The 15,056-nt window shown below is 40.3% G+C and overlaps 2 protein-coding genes across 3 annotated transcripts; one reads left to right on the forward strand and one right to left on the reverse strand.

Moving 5' to 3' along the window:
• Positions 1-126: 126 nt before the first annotated feature.
• GatC (glutamyl-tRNA(Gln) amidotransferase subunit C, mitochondrial) lies at positions 127-6,770 on the forward strand. The gene is made up of 6 exons (XM_065497313.1): positions 127-489; positions 779-1,069; positions 1,121-1,241; positions 1,297-1,393; positions 1,466-1,524; positions 6,480-6,770. The coding sequence occupies exons 1-2, from the start codon at positions 188-190 to the stop codon at positions 912-914; spliced, it is 438 nt and encodes a 145-aa protein (XP_065353385.1). The 5' UTR covers positions 127-187; the 3' UTR covers positions 915-1,069; positions 1,121-1,241; positions 1,297-1,393; positions 1,466-1,524; positions 6,480-6,770.
• Positions 1,410-13,737, reverse strand: Abca3 (ATP binding cassette subfamily A member 3). Of its 2 annotated transcripts, XM_065497304.1 has the most exons (30): positions 13,587-13,737; positions 11,813-12,062; positions 11,553-11,632; positions 11,348-11,487; positions 11,145-11,298; positions 10,792-11,039; positions 10,498-10,738; positions 9,829-10,184; positions 9,645-9,773; positions 9,469-9,589; positions 9,251-9,405; positions 8,953-9,108; positions 8,684-8,894; positions 8,376-8,625; positions 8,198-8,322; positions 7,923-8,137; positions 7,719-7,868; positions 7,429-7,659; positions 7,088-7,367; positions 6,846-6,971; positions 6,472-6,696; positions 6,109-6,312; positions 5,921-6,038; positions 3,755-3,953; positions 3,501-3,688; positions 2,819-2,989; positions 2,003-2,141; positions 1,877-1,946; positions 1,672-1,823; positions 1,410-1,620 (listed from the first exon to the last, which is right to left on the reverse strand). In XM_065497304.1, the coding sequence occupies exons 2-30, from the start codon at positions 12,055-12,057 to the stop codon at positions 1,573-1,575; spliced, it is 5,127 nt and encodes a 1,708-aa protein (XP_065353376.1). In that variant the 5' UTR covers positions 12,058-12,062; positions 13,587-13,737; the 3' UTR covers positions 1,410-1,572. The 2 variants fall into 2 exon arrangements, with proteins under 2 accessions (XP_065353376.1, XP_065353377.1); XM_065497305.1 differs by lacking the exons at positions 11,553-11,632; positions 13,587-13,737 and having other exon boundaries at positions 11,813-11,953.
• Between the last annotated feature and the right edge of the window lie 1,319 nt (positions 13,738-15,056).

The raw sequence follows: 15,056 nt of genomic DNA on the forward strand, positions 1-15,056 counted from the left end.
GCATTTTTTCTTCAGAGTGAATTAAAATCACACCAAACGCGAGGAATTTAATTGCACAATAATGAATAATAAGGATCCCCATCTCCCACCCGCGCTGCAGCACTAAAGTTTTGCCGCCTCTCTATCGCACGCAGCGCCTCTAGTGAATGGATCCGAAAGTGGCGGCGTAGAAGGTAAACAAAGCAGCATGTTCATGCCGCGGACCTTGCTTTGCCGACTCTGCAAATCCACCTGGACACTCCCTGTCTCTCGACTTCTGCACAGGGCCATCCCGCCGACGCCCCACGACATTTCTGTGGACAAGAGCAAGTTGCCGACGCCCACTAAGGTGGACCGGGACACGATTTTGCAGCTCGAGAGAGTGGCTCTGGTCGATTTTGCCACAGAGGAGGGCATTCGGAGGCTGGAGGCGGCCATCCAGTTGGCCGACACCATCTCTGCAGTGGACACCAAAGGGGTGAAACCTTTGTACACTGTTCTAGAAAACAGGCAAGTTGGCAGCACAAAAGAATTTTTCAATTTCTGCTATGCTTTTCCAACAATTAATTCATGAATCATTTCAGAGAAAAAAAAATAAGTTTGTGTATGGAAAATACGAGAAATAAGCTATGAGAAAACAGCCGAAATATATTGAATTTTTTTAATCGAAACACCGCATAATGCGCTCGTGTCATAATTAACTGATGATAATATTTTTCTTTATTTTAGCACCTTTGTCGTGATTTTTAAATGTTGTGATTAATGTTATTGTTAATTTAATTTTATTTTTATTTTTCAGGTCTCTTTATTTGCAAGAAGATAAAGTTTCGGACGGTCATTGCAAGGAAGAAATTCTGGCCAACGCCGCTGTGACTGAAGAGGATTACTTTGTCGCTCCACCTGGAAACATTCCTCTTGACCAGTCGGAAAAGTGACCTCAAAATGCTGCGATCTCTTCTCCAAAGTTGTTGCCAACAGAGGCTTATTTTATGTAGACATTATGCAGTTAAAAAGCCAAAAATAGCAAAGAAAAACTTAAACTCTTTGGGGGCTTACCAGCGGAAAATTGTCTTCAATGCGGATTCTAAAGGTAAAAGCATTTAGTTTTTCCTTTTAAACTTTTCTAATTCATCAACCACAGATGCATCTGAAGATTTAAAAGAGCTAGCGGAATTTCTAACAAGGTGTTTGGAAAGAGGTGGTTTGCCTGCTGAGTTGAACTGCGAATTTGGCAAGAATACGCTGGCAGTTCAACAAGAAAAGTAATTAATTACTAGCTCTTTAAATAAAATAGTGTTAAACTAAAACTTATATTAGTACTGACAATGTGGGAGTCTGCTACACTATTACTTTGAAAGAAAAGACTCTCAAAGACGGTATTCTGGAGCTTCGGGACAAAAGAACCACCCTTGCAGTAAGTATTATCAGTATTATTGCTTTTAAATACATTTTATTTGAGCTGACTATCATTTTTTGATGTTCACAGGAACAAGTCCACGTGTCAATGCTCAAGAGATACATCAAGAAGCTTGTGCAATCTTAAAGGTAAGATCTCAACAAAAATAAATACAATCTTCCAAACAAAAAATTCCATCACTCGTCGGGTACTGGATTTTGGTATTTTGTGAATGCCAAAAACACCTGAAAAAAAATAAAATTGTTAAACTGAATGAGCTCCAAATTTATATTTACTTGTTCCAAGCTCGTTTGTCCTATTGAATAGTCTTCAATATTCATCGTTTTCTTCGCGCGCTCCATTATGCCGAACATGCGAGACCACGGAATTGACGGATTTCTAATGTAGTACGAAAGCATTCCCTGCACGTTTTCTTTGAGCTCGGCGTCTGAAACGTAGAGCGATATTTAATCAACTCAGATTGCGGTAAGAGCAATTTACTTGGAAACGTTTGCGTCACAAAATCCCTGGCCGGCTGAGTATTGAAGATCCGCTCATGCGAGCTTGATTCCTGCGAACAATTAAATTTCAGACGCGTGCAAACAAAGCGATCGGTGTGCAAATTACACTCTCAGCCGTCACTTTAATTATAAGAGAGTAGCCTTCCGCGAACTTGTTCTTCAGGTGCTGCGTTGAGCCAAGGCACTTAAACACGCCATTCACCATGATGGCCAGCTTGGTGCACAGCGCCTCACACTCCTCCATGCTGCAAATTAATTAATCATTGGATATTATTGAGCGCTAATTAGCTGCGGTCTGTGTTCAGATTCACACTCGTTCTGCGTGTATAGCATTATTAATAATACCATAAACATGACAATAAAGTGAATTCATTAGGGAACCAGGAGTTTAGCATTTTTTCATAAATTTGGTTCTCCATTGAAGTGGGAAATAACATTTTTTAGGCTTTATAAACATAAAGTGAAATATTAATTTTGTGATTAAATTAATTTTTATTTTTATCAGTTGGTGAAATATTCAAAACTCTTAATGAGTTACCACAAGAAGTTTTTAATGGAAAATTTTTCTATCCGTTAAAAAGTCAACAGCTTTTATTACTGAGCAAACATTAAAATAAATTGAGGAATAGTCAACTCTATATTATTAATGAATTCTTCTGGATTCTCATTTTTTAAGACCCCATATATACTAAAAATAAGGTTGTCACCATAGCTCACCTTTAGAGCTTGATCGGAAACTTAAATAATTGTTTATTTTCTTCCATTTTTTTAAAATTACTTTTAATTTCGATTAGTATTTTTGGTTTTCCTTGTTTGTTTCATTTTAAAGGCAAAATGGTCTATTAAACAGCAGGAATTAATTATAATAATCCATTTCTGTCTTATTGATTGAGTCTATTTACGACCGTTTCAAATGAGGTACCTGTGCGAGGTAAGGATGACTAGTTTTCCCAAGTCTCTGGCTTTGCACACGACGTTCCAAAGGTGCCGCTTCGCCACGGGGTCCATTCCGGTAGTAGGCTCGTCAAGCAGCAGAACGGGCGGGTCCCCGATCAGGGCCACCGCGGTGCTCAATTTCCTCTTGTTTCCGCCGCTGAAAATCAGGCCGTATAAATAACGTTATTTATTTCAAAAGTCACTTACGGCCACAACTGTTGTGTAATTTCGCGGCGTGATGGAATTTTTGAATAAATAATTTACGTGTATTAGTATCAAGGCTGAATTTGTGTGCTTGGTGTTGCATTCCACGCTTAATTTGTTAAATTGAGCAGTCATGCACACTCACAATAAATTAGATTTCACGCGAAAAACTTGAAAAAACACACCATAGTTGCAAAGTACACGCATCAAGTAGAAAATTATGGCAAAAACGACGTTTTGCTCAACAATCCACCAATTTTATTATTACGTCGATCAGACTCGCTTTTCTTTCCGCGATCACGCGCTTATAACAACTTTCGGTTTTCCACCGATTTCGCCTCTCGTGAAAAAGTGGCCCAGTTGGCAAACCGAAAACACAGAGACGGCTCGGTTGCGCGGTTCACGTGCAAATTTTGCGCATCATTGCTCCGCAATTTGCCGATCATGATGCGGCAATTACCCACCTGTAATTTTTGACCTGCTTGTCGATGTGCTTGGTGAAAAGCAACTCCTTGGCCAGGTTGTCGACGTTTTCGGCGCACTCCCTGTAGGGGATGCCCCGCAGCAGGCAGAAGATGGTGAGAGTCTGCCTTCCGGTCAGGTCGTCAAGCAGCGCGTCAAATTGAGGGCAGTAGCCGATTATTTGATGAACCTGCAGCATTTAATCATCCAATTACACGCCTTTCTCGCCTTTCTCCTTCGTTTCGTTTTCACTCACCTCTTTCATCTGCGAGGTGATGCTGTAACCGCAGAGATAGGCGTCGCCTGACGAGATCTTCTCGTCTCCGGTCAGCATCTTGAAGGTGGTTGTCTTGCCGGCGCCGTTGACACCCAACAGACCAAAGCACTCGCCTTTCCGAATTCCGATACTCAAGCGGTCCACCGCCAGGAACGTGCCGTAGTATTTGCTCACATTTCTGCAAAGGTGAACACACAGTTAGTTGGTTTAATAGAAAAGCAATATTCTTCCACCAGTTCACTAGCTAGAAATAAAAAATTAAAAAAAATTCTGGCCCTTTCATAATTTGGTGAAAGTTTACAATAATAGTTGTTATTATTAAATACTTTTCTCATTGCAAGGAGCTAATGTGAATTACTTAATTATTTTATTGATGTTTTTATCTTAACATTTTTCCACAAATTTTCACGTGGATCGGGAAAAATCGCTATAGCTTAAAGTGATTGGAAATAATGTTTCTTGTAAAAAGTCTGGTGATTTATTAATGCCAGACACTTCTTGGCAACGAAATAAAGATGCTGTTGGCATTGTGCGCAAACGATCCCTCCCGTTTATGAGACACTAGGGTCAATGCCTATCTTTGTGCCAAATTTCACCATAATGCACTTTTGACACGGCGTTACCTTGTACCCAACGCTGATCAAATTGATTTTAATGTCATCATTGTTTTCTTTTACGTCTTTAACCAATCACTCTCACCTTATAGTATACGTAACCCAATCTAAAGAGATGTTGTGTGTGATTTGCTGAATAAATATTCAAGTGTATTTATCCTAGAGAAAGAATGTCTGCAATATTTATCAATATTGCAGACATTTATCAATATTGCAGCCTACTTGCATTGCCTCAATTTGCTGCTTATTTCTTTTAAGAACTTAATCATTCAAATAAAAACTATGTGAGTGAACTGTCAATATTAATATAATATATATGATTATCCTGGAATTAGATCAAACTTTTTACCGCAAGCGATCCTTCATCCGCTAGCATTGAAGTGGGTCACTGTGTATTAAATGAAAGTAAAACCTGCTCTTCAGAGCTGCGTTCGCAAATCCGAGCTTAATAATCGATAATTAAGAGGAGTTTAATAAGCACGTGTCACACGCGCCAAGAGAGCGAGATTATTTAAATTTCCTGTCCAATTGAGCGGATCTCAGACCTTATTCTCAATTGTTTTGGAGTGAGAACCGTTGGTTAATATGGCTCTGTTAATTAATCACTCATCTTTTCCCACGCTTTTGCTCTCTACAGAGAATTAATGCTGAAGCCTATATCTGAACTTAATTCAAAGCGAGTTTGTTATAACACACCACTAAATATTGTTACAAAGATGAAACGATTGATTATGTTTGAAATTTTCTTTGCTAATTAATATTTAACTTTGTATCTAAAGTGTTTTCATCGTTTCGCACACTGCTTCGTAAGTAAAATTTTTAGCGGGTTTAAAAAATAGAATTGTTGCTATTTTAGGAAAGCCTTGATTTGCTTTTATTTCTCTTTACTATAATTTCGCATTCAGAGAAATTTAATAACAGTCCTGCAACAATATAAGCGGCCCTAACGAAAGGACTATTTTCTTTCTTTCTTTTTTAATTTAAAAATATGCAATTTGATTGTTTCTTGATATTTCAAGGCCTATACTTACGACTCGCCTGGAGCGAAATATTAGTGAATTAAGTGGCAAATAGCGGATGCAACTTGATCTACAAAAAATTGGGCCAGAAGAAAATCGGCTGACCGCATTTGATATTCATGATGGAAATGAATTACCTAATTAGTAAATCTTTCTGATTTTCTTTTGCAAACGTGTACCAAAAATTAGAAACCTTGTCTTTGGGCTATTCCGGAAAAAAATCACATTACAAAGTTTTTTTCACGTGATGCGACGAGCAATTACTCAGACAGCGTTATTTTCGTTTTCATCAAAAGCCCAGCCGAGGTCTGCAGGAAACAAAGCACGCGGCGCCAAATTACCGATTCGCCAAGCTGCCAGCGAGCAATAAATCGGCTCGTATCAACAGTCACTTTTTATCTCTCAATGGAGTGGCTTAGCAGATAATTGCGCTTTTGGGATGCAACCCATGATTTTTGCTGGCGAAAATTGCGCCATGAAACGCGAGCTCACGGCCGTTGAGATAGACGTACCTCATCGCCAGCAAATACTCCCGATTGAGCTCATCAATGCCAGTGCTGAGCAGTTTTGCCTTTTCGGCCGCGACGTCCGAGTCGTCCTCTTCTCTGTCCTCGGGCCGCACTGGGTGCACTATTAGATACGAAAAAGCGTGGATCACGATTTGTTGGATTTAATTGCATCTCTATTCATTCATAATTACCTCGCAGAACGTAGCGCAGGAATTTGGCCTTGACGAAAACAATGAAGTCGTCGAATAAGTGGTACTCAAAGACTATTAAAATAAGCAGAGCGATCGCTCCTTCGACGAAGCTGTACACCAGTTGCCTTCCTATTCCGGTCGTGCCCCAATCAAAATAGTTTTCGGTCCATGGAAAGCATTGGCCGTTTGGACACTGCTCTGGAACTATTTTGCAAATTATACAGACCTTGAAAAATGAAAAATAAACTACACGACTTTTTGGTTCTTTCGAATAAAATGCATAGCTGTCATTGGTTTAAACAGATTCATTGAGAAATATCTTTCGTTTATAATTCTTTTAAGTGTATCGTCTAATTTGTTTACCTTTGCAGCAAGCGTTTGGTGTTCCAACTTCCGCGAATATTGGGCAAAAATCAAGCAGTGGTGCGCACACCTTGATGGACAAGTACGTTTGGTAGAGGTTAAATACTGCCATTGTGACAGTGTAGTGCGGGAAGAGCATGAAAATCCAATCGAGCGTGTTTGCCACGTCCACTAATCCCAGCTCTGGCGTTTGCAAGATCACGACGATCATGAAAGCGGCTACACCTGCAGAATTTAAAAAAAAAACATGTAACGTGACGAAATATATGATCCGAAATAAAATATCTTATCGAATGTAATTTTTGCATGAAATATTTAAGAATTTATGAGACTCTCCACGGCGACCATTGAATCAATAAATGAATCTCACTAACCTAAGAAGGTGGCTAGGATGGTGAGTCGCGAGAATCCATCAGAAGGCACATCGAAGAAGAATGACGTCAGATAAGTAATTGGCAGCACGCACCATGCAAACGCATATAAGACAAGAATCAATCGACCTGAAAACAAATAGCAAATAATTTCCTTGATCCTTGACACTATATATTAATTCATATTATGACCTCTGTTTTATGCGAGTGTTGCGTAAACAAAATCATTCCAATTAACTACTCACCTAGTTCTTCTGGGGTTCTTAGTCCCTCTTCTTGGAACGATACGAAAACTATGCATACAAGACCGACGGGTGAAATAAAAACGAACAAATCCCAAAGGAATGCGGTGAACCAGTACATCCAGCCTTGTACGCCGGACACGAATTGCAGGTGTTTCGATTTTGTCACTCTTTCGCGAACGTAAAATAGCACGTAGAATGCAGACACGAACGCCATGCTGAAACCGACGTTGAACGCGTATTGGAATCCTTTGCTGAGAGTTCCCGTCAACTGCAGCTGCACCTGGAATCACAAACATTTTTTTCAGACATTTTCAAAGATTGATTGCACTATAATCGTTTACCCTTGTTGTAGACCGATATGGTAGAGGGTGATTGTTGGTTTGTATGCTGTACTGATCGCCCAAATAGCGCTTCATGATGGCATTATAGACAAGGTCTAGCGCTAACGGTGCGGCGTGCAGAGGTTGGTTGCTGAACCACGCGGTGATGCTGTCCCGGCGAGTTTCACTGTCGTAGTCAAACGTTGCACCAGCGATGTACTGCATGTTGTACACGACAATGTCATCACGGCCCTGAATTGATTTCAAATATCAAATGTGGATTAATCCCTTTAAACCGATTCGATTTTAACCTTTTGCAAAATGAAGTCACGCATGGTCGTGCCAGGAGCGACAATGTCTGTCCTGTAGCCTTGCAGACTTTCCAAATATTTTTCGTACATCAAAGACACAGACGCTTGATCCGAAAGCAATTGAACTGGTGTAATTGGCAGTGGATACGACTGTTGGAAAGTGAAGTGAGACTTTGAAAACGCAAAATTTTAAACAAATATTACGCCTATAGACATGTCCAGGGCTGGGAAGTTCTCCTGACCAGGCAGAGCTTTCGCCACGATTATCACAATGATGAGGAAAAATGCCGGCAGAATGCTTTGGATGAAATACAAGAGCCAAGACTGGACCTGCGAGAGCGCCTTTTTCATCATCATGGCGAAAAATTGGTTCCGCGTCAGCTTCCAGCCCGTGTATGTGTGATGGGGGTTGAGTTCAACTGCGTAGAAAAATAGAAATTGAAACGAGTACTCTATAGAGCAGCTTAGATTTAAATTACGGCGCGTTTCTGATCCTGTTTCATGGAACAGGGTCTCACTGCTATTTTTTCCGTCATATTTAACCAGGCCATTGGTTGCTTTATCTCCAAACTCAAATTCGTCTACCTCCACGTCTCGTCCAGCCCTGTTTGTGCATCATTTAAAAATATATTCGCACTCCTTTATCATTATATTTACTTGACAAAAACATTCTCCATGGTTGACAGCGACACACCATAGCTGAGAACTCCCAGTGTGCGCTTGTGGTCCTCTATTTCCTGAAGCATTCCCTCAAATACCCCAACCTTGTCTTCTGGCAAGTGGAATGAAAGTTCTGTGCCAATGTTCGTGGCCACTTTTACGTCGGGGATGTACTTTCGCAGCAGATTCGTGACTCCTTTAATATCGCAATTCCCATCTTGCACAATCACCAAATAATAGCCGGTTCCTGTTGATGGATTGAAACATTAGCGTCGCATCGAACAGAAGTATCAATTATAAACTACCATATTTCTTTTTCAAGAAGAATGGTGATCCATAGCACTGCAGTTTTCCTGACGCCATGATCGCAATTTTGTCACCCAACAAATCTGCCTCGTCCATGAAATGCGTGGTCAAGAGCAACGTGCGGCCCTTCTTTTCCTTCTCCAAAAAGTCCCACAGCGTTCTCCGGGAGGCTGGATCCATTCCAGAAGTTGGCTCATCCAACATTACAACCTTTTGGGGCAAATCATAATTATTTTTTCATCATTTCTAATTGTATTTCTTGTCTTGCCTTTGAGCCACCGCATAGCGCAACGCCAACAGAGAGTTTCCTCTTCATTCCTCCAGACAGAGTCTTCGAATATGAATTTTTCTTCGTTTGGAAATCAAGAAGCTCTATGTATTTCTTCACTTCTGCCTTCATTTCTTTTCCTGACAGCCCTTTTAGCTGCAAAATCAATGTTATTAAATAATAATAAATTCAATACTTTCCACATTTATGTGTGCTATGAATTAATTGAAAACTATGAGCATTTATTATGCTGTGATAAATTTCATGACATCAAGAGTCCCTAAAGAGAATCGCTTACTCTGCAGTAAAATACGAGATGTTCTTTAACGGTTAGCTGATCGAAAAGGATGTTGTGCTGCGGACACAGTCCCAGGCTCTCGCGCACTTTCTTAATGTTTTTCCTTATGTCAAAGCCGCCGACCACTGCCGTGCCACTTGTTGGAGTTAGCAAGCCTGAAATATTAAACGGCGTCTCTTTTACGTGCGGAAAATGCGCATCGTTAAATTACTATCTACCCGTTAGCATGGACATTGTTGTTGTCTTTCCCGCCCCGTTGTGGCCGAGCAAAACCGTAATTTGGTCCTCATACATATTCATCGTTACATTGCTAACAGCTGGTTTTGCGCTACCAAAGACCTGGGAATAAGGAAAAATTTATCATGAGAATCATTTCAAGGCAAACACACGTTACCTTTTGAAGGCTTTTTATTTGGATGCCCGCATACAAATCGACCGGATCTTGCTCGAATAAGGGATTGCTGTTGTCAATGTTGTCAGGAACAAGTTCCTCGTCTACTTTAGAGCCGCACCAAAATTCAGCCTACACAGGGGATTAAAAAGATGTTAAATTCCTCGTTTATTTCTCTGAAACTCACCGTGAAAGGGAAATACCAAGGCTGGGGCACGCCGTAATCGCCTGGGAAAATCGCCTCGATGTAAAGAGCAAGGACCATATAGAGAACGGCGTCTAAAAGGAGCATCCCCATTATTCCTCCAAGGGTGTAGCCGTCGTCCGGTGAGGGTGGAGTGAACAAATTGCTCCACTGCACGCCCGGTCCAGCACCCTCAAACTCAATAATGAAGCGGCAGCCGAAAGCCATAGCCGTGTTGGACAGAAGACTGGCGCCCACTTTTGATCCAGTTGGCAAGAAGTTGTAGTTTTCCTCGAGGAAATAGTAAACCGAGTAGTTCAGGAAGTAGACGACTCCAGCTATTGTGGCCGCCGTATTTGCTGAAGATTAAACGCATTTTTATTTTAAGCTATATGCCATTTAAAAGTAGAAAATGCTAAATGAAAGTAACTGCATGCTTATGCAACCTGCGAAGCACTCGTGTATGTGAATTGCATAGCTTCAATTTTATTGTATTACTACGGCAGTTCATTCTTTTCAAAAAATTTAATGGGTGAATCAACTGAGCAACTATCTTTATCAGTAAAGCGCACGTCAGAACGATGAAAATAATTTTTACAATAATTTTACTCTATCAGTTGTTGAATTAGATGACAATATATAGCGATAGTGCGTACGCGATGAGTAACTCACCTTTAGAGAAGAAAACGGAGATAAGGAAGGAAAACGTCACGGTTGAAGTCGCGAAGAGGAGGAGGAACACAAAAATAACTGATGCATCGCTTTGCGTGAAAACGGACAGACCCGTGCCGTACCAGTCGACTTTGAGCAAGACAGTCATCAAAATGATGGCGATCAACAGCAGGGACATGAAGTTGAGAAACCAGGCTGTCCAGTGCATCCAATTTGGCAAACCCATTATTTTCATGGATTCCTTTAAATTCGAATTATTAGAGTCTGGATTAGTGTCACGCTGCGGCTACTCACTTTGAGCTGATTTTCCTTTTCCGTGGTCACCATTCTCACACAACTGATGCTCGTGTAGACAAAACTCAGCATAATGATGAGAGAGACGAAACTTTGCAGGGCCACAATCAAAGGGTCGTCGATGTACTCCGGATGGGAAAATCTCTGCATGCGAATGCTGATGTTCTGCAGAGGCTGGTTCAGCCGATACTCGATCAGGGCTTTCGAAATTGAATTTTGTAGAGCCAAAAAGCCCTCCTGAGAATACCCTGAAAATTTTGTACGGTCAAAAAAGTATACCCATAAATAATTTTTTAAACTAAATTATTGATTGCAAAATAGGGAAGAAAAATACTGTCAGAATAATCAATTACCTGGTGGTCCCCCTTCATTCGAGATGTTTGACCTTGGTCCAGGTATTTGGTAGTCGGGGAAGAGAAATCCAGTGAACCAAACAATTGGGAAAGGGATGTCGTAAACACCGAAAGACCCTAAGTATCGCTTTTCTGCGGGAAACCGGAGCCTAATCTAAAACGCAAATAATTCAGCATCAAATTAAATGTGAGGTAATACTTACTTTAATGTTATTTGGCAGTGGGTCGGCTAGGTTGGTGACCCCGTCGAAAATGACTCCAGCCAACATCGGCACGGAAGCAGCGGAGGGCGATTCAGACGTCAGGTTTTTTAGCATCTCTTCCTCGTTTTCGAAGACGATTTCTATTTAAGGACAGTTTGCGTCATCTTTACAAACATGCATTGAAGCGAAAGGGGAATTGATTTACGATTTGTCCCCGACGACCATGCGACTTTGCTCATTATTTCATTCAGCGCAGGATGGTTAGGTGTCCATGCAACGTTCCATCTGCATTTCGAATTAGTGCAATTTTATACAACCTTTCTTGAGGAACAATTTAATAAATAAGGATTTCACTGAATTAATAACAGCGTGCAGCATAATTTAACTCAAATCACTGAAAACATTAAAAAAAACAAGGCGAAGCGCTGTTAATTGAATGGATATTAATTTATTCTATGAAATTACTTGGCGAGCAGGTTTGTGCCGTTGTTGGACGTGATGAACGGCAGCTTGACAGGGTTGTAAGGCGCGTAGTCGATGGGCTGGTCGAACGGCATGGGCTTCACGAGGCTTCGGATCACCACCAGAATGATACTAAAGACGATCGGGGCGCCGATCTCGATCAGCGACTGCACAGGGTGGCGCCGCTGCAGCAAGGTGTTCTTCCACACCAGCAGCGAGAAGCTGCCGGCCACGGTGCGTTTCGGCATGACTCCTGCAATCAAAATAGCAGCGACTGACAAAGAGCTGATTGTGAGTGGGTGTTGGCCTTCCGGAGGCGCGCAAGGGTCTGCGGAAAGGGTAGCAGCATCGCCGTGTCAATTATTAACGCGGCTGTTGCGCCACTGCCTGCTGGAACTCCTCCTCGTGATGTCAGCAGTGCACGCGGAGAATCGGTATTGATTTTGCTCGGCGTCGACTTTTATGCGGTGTGTAAAGCCAAGTTTGACTGTTCTGCTCTGCCCACCGCCCAGTTGCCGCGCTATTTGCATTTGCCGAGTTATAGTCGATAAGAGCGTGCGTATTATGTTGTGGCTGGCCCACTGACCTTCGCGTCAATTTTTGATCACCTGCCCATTGGCGACACGCACGTGTATGTGGCATGTCTGTTTGGAGAACTTTTGCACCTGTTTGTTTTGCTTCATTTGTTGTGATGGGACCAATTAATGATATCCTCTCATTAAAATTTTCCCCTTGCTTCCCAGTTTAATGTATTGCTTTTATTAAATATTTTTCATTTTGTGCCAAAGTCGCACCTATAGTATTAAAATAAATAAAACAAACGTTTTATTTGGGAAGTTACTGCTGGTGGTGTTGAAAACACCGTTTACATAATAATAGCACCTCCTAAAATTGATATTAGTGTTAAGGGTGCAGTAGCAGGACTTGAAAATTTAGTTTCGTCGCTTAAATTAAAAAGTGTAACATTATTTGCTGAGCAAGTTATAGAATAAAATCTAAAACGTAACGAGTATAAAACCGTTAGGGCTTTAGATTAATTCTACTTGTTTGATGCGATAGTTTCAATTTTCTTCTAAAATTACGAGGTAGCTGGAGTATTTCAAGCATGTGACATGTAAATGCAGTCTCAAGGTGCGAGATGATAAGAAATTCGTAAGATTAATTGTCGCGCTAAAATCTCCGCTGAATAACAGAATTTTTATTCATTATCAGTAATTTAGATGCATTTGCAAATTTTCTCACCAATTCAAAGCATATATTGCGTAAGGAAAAATAGTAATTTAACTAATCGATTTCGAAATAAATCTTCAGGCACTATAATAACCTAATCATTTTTCTATGAGAATAAAAAAATCGTTTACTTAATCAGCTAATTGCTAAAATAAAAAGCAAAAATGTAATGATTTTGATTGGTGACACCAGTAAGGGGTCGGTCAGTTGTCAATTGGGTCAATAGTTAAATAAAAATCACGCAAAATTTTCAATGTTTTATTCCTTAATTTCGAATTTAGCTCAGGTAATAGCAGAAAGGAATTTTCACATTTGGCACTATCATCTTAATCGTTATGTAACCATAAGCGTTCTTACAATAAAATATTTTTGAACTGAGGATACGTGCTCGATAGAGGCAACGTAAGTGATAGTAGTGACGTTAATATGTGTGCGAGTCTCACAGTCACATGATTAACTTATATATTGGGAAAATACGCCGTCATTTAAAGCAATAATTGAGAGGATAAACAACGCCCATCTTAAAATTAGTAATCGGATGGCTTACCTAAAGTTTTCGTTTCAATTGAATTGGCAAGATCTCAGAATCCGTTCTACAGAGGTGGAGGAAGTCAAATCGCCATCCGGCCCGAGTGACTGGTTAATCAACACTATAGTGAAGCCATGGCACCCACAAGTGTACGTTTAGAACTGAAAATATGATCTATCAGAAATAGATAAGATTAGTTGCACGAGTAAATGCACGCGGTTCTTGTCGCTGCTCTGAAAGTCCAGACAGTGACGTAACCCTTTTTGCACTTGAATAATCAAAACCCACTATCAACTTCAAGGAATTTCTATCACGCCGTCTTCATGGGTTTGCATAATCATGCTGAGATGCTATGAAAAGGACATGAATGGTTTGATGCCTAAAATTTTTAAAAAATACCTATTTGATTTTATTTGATGCACTTGATACACCCAGTTACGTAATGCTTACGATTTTTTTCTGAATTTATCTGCATGGTTAATAATTAGTATAGATTAGGCGATATCGTGAGTAATCCAATACGCTTGAAGTTTTTGTGATAAGCAGAAAAGTAATAAAGAGAGGACAATAAATCATTCACGCACTTTCTTTTGTCGATGGCATTGCATTCAGTTGAAGTTGTATTAAAATAATGAGGATCAAACCCTGAGCCTGAAAACCAGCATATTGTTAAAATGGAATTCAAATTCGCTCAATCTTCATAATAAACTTCCAGCGTAGATTCGTGGCATGCAGAATTCGAGCATGCTTGTAAACTTTTGTTTTTACTAACCAATACTATACTTTACAAAAATTTTATCGATTACAGGCCTGCTATGTTGCAAAACATGTACACTTCAGTTTCGACACAAACAGTTTGAATGTATACACTATGATTCTTTATCTTCTTATGTTTAATTTAATTATGCGTGACTTGATTTTTAAAAGCGCGGTAATTATACGTACTGAGAAGTTTCACCGTTGTATGAATACAAATAAATGAATACAAACTAAACTAATCTAAAAGGTGCATTATATAAGAATTAAAATTAATATCCTAGAGAAGTGTTTGACCGTCGATCTTTTCGTACATTTTTAAAACAAGTAGCATTGCCACCCTATCAAGATAATCACTTTCTTCCATGCGATTATTTGAGTAATTTATAATTAATTATTGCGATACAGTAACGATGATGTGCAAAATCGTTGTGACTGAAGTGACAATCCCATAACACGCAGTGGTAAGTTAATTAATTCTCGCGCAAGCTGGGTTCGGCGCCGATTGGTGCATTACACGTTAAGTGCTTGCGCCATTTGTCCCAGGCAGTACGGCACCATCCCGCGGAATGCGCAATTAACCCAGGTGCATTTACGAGCGGCGCGCGTCCTAGATTATCTGGCGAGTGGAGAGACTAGCCTGCTAATAATGCGGTTTGAAACATGAAATCGTAATTAGCAACACACGCGGTGCACCTAGATTTATTCACGCTGCCAGAATTGGCTGAAGAG

The sequence above is a fragment of the Cloeon dipterum genome, chromosome 1 (assembly GCF_949628265.1).
Source record: "Cloeon dipterum chromosome 1, ieCloDipt1.1, whole genome shotgun sequence".
Classification (NCBI taxonomy): Eukaryota; Metazoa; Arthropoda; class Insecta; order Ephemeroptera; family Baetidae; genus Cloeon; species Cloeon dipterum.

What these genes read in the sequence shown, in the direction of transcription:
- GatC (XM_065497313.1), top strand. Translation starts at nt 188, where the DNA reads ATGTTCATGCCGCGGACCTTGCTTTGCCGACTCTGCAAATCCACCTGG. An exon ending in TACACTGTTCTAGAAAACAG is followed by an intron (nt 490 to 778) that starts GCAAGTTGGCAG and finishes TTTATTTTTCAG; the next exon opens with GTCTCTTTATTTGCAAGAAG.
- Abca3 (XM_065497304.1), bottom strand. Translation starts at nt 12,057, where the DNA reads ATGCCGAAACGCACCGTGGCCGGCAGCTTCTCGCTGCTGGTGTGGAAG. An exon ending in AAATAAAAAGCCTTCAAAAG is followed by an intron (nt 9,590 to 9,644) that starts GTAACGTGTGTT and finishes CCTTATTCCCAG; the next exon opens with GTCTTTGGTAGCGCAAAACC. An exon ending in GTGACTTCATTTTGCAAAAG is followed by an intron (nt 7,660 to 7,718) that starts GTTAAAATCGAA and finishes AAATCAATTCAG; the next exon opens with GGCCGTGATGACATTGTCGT.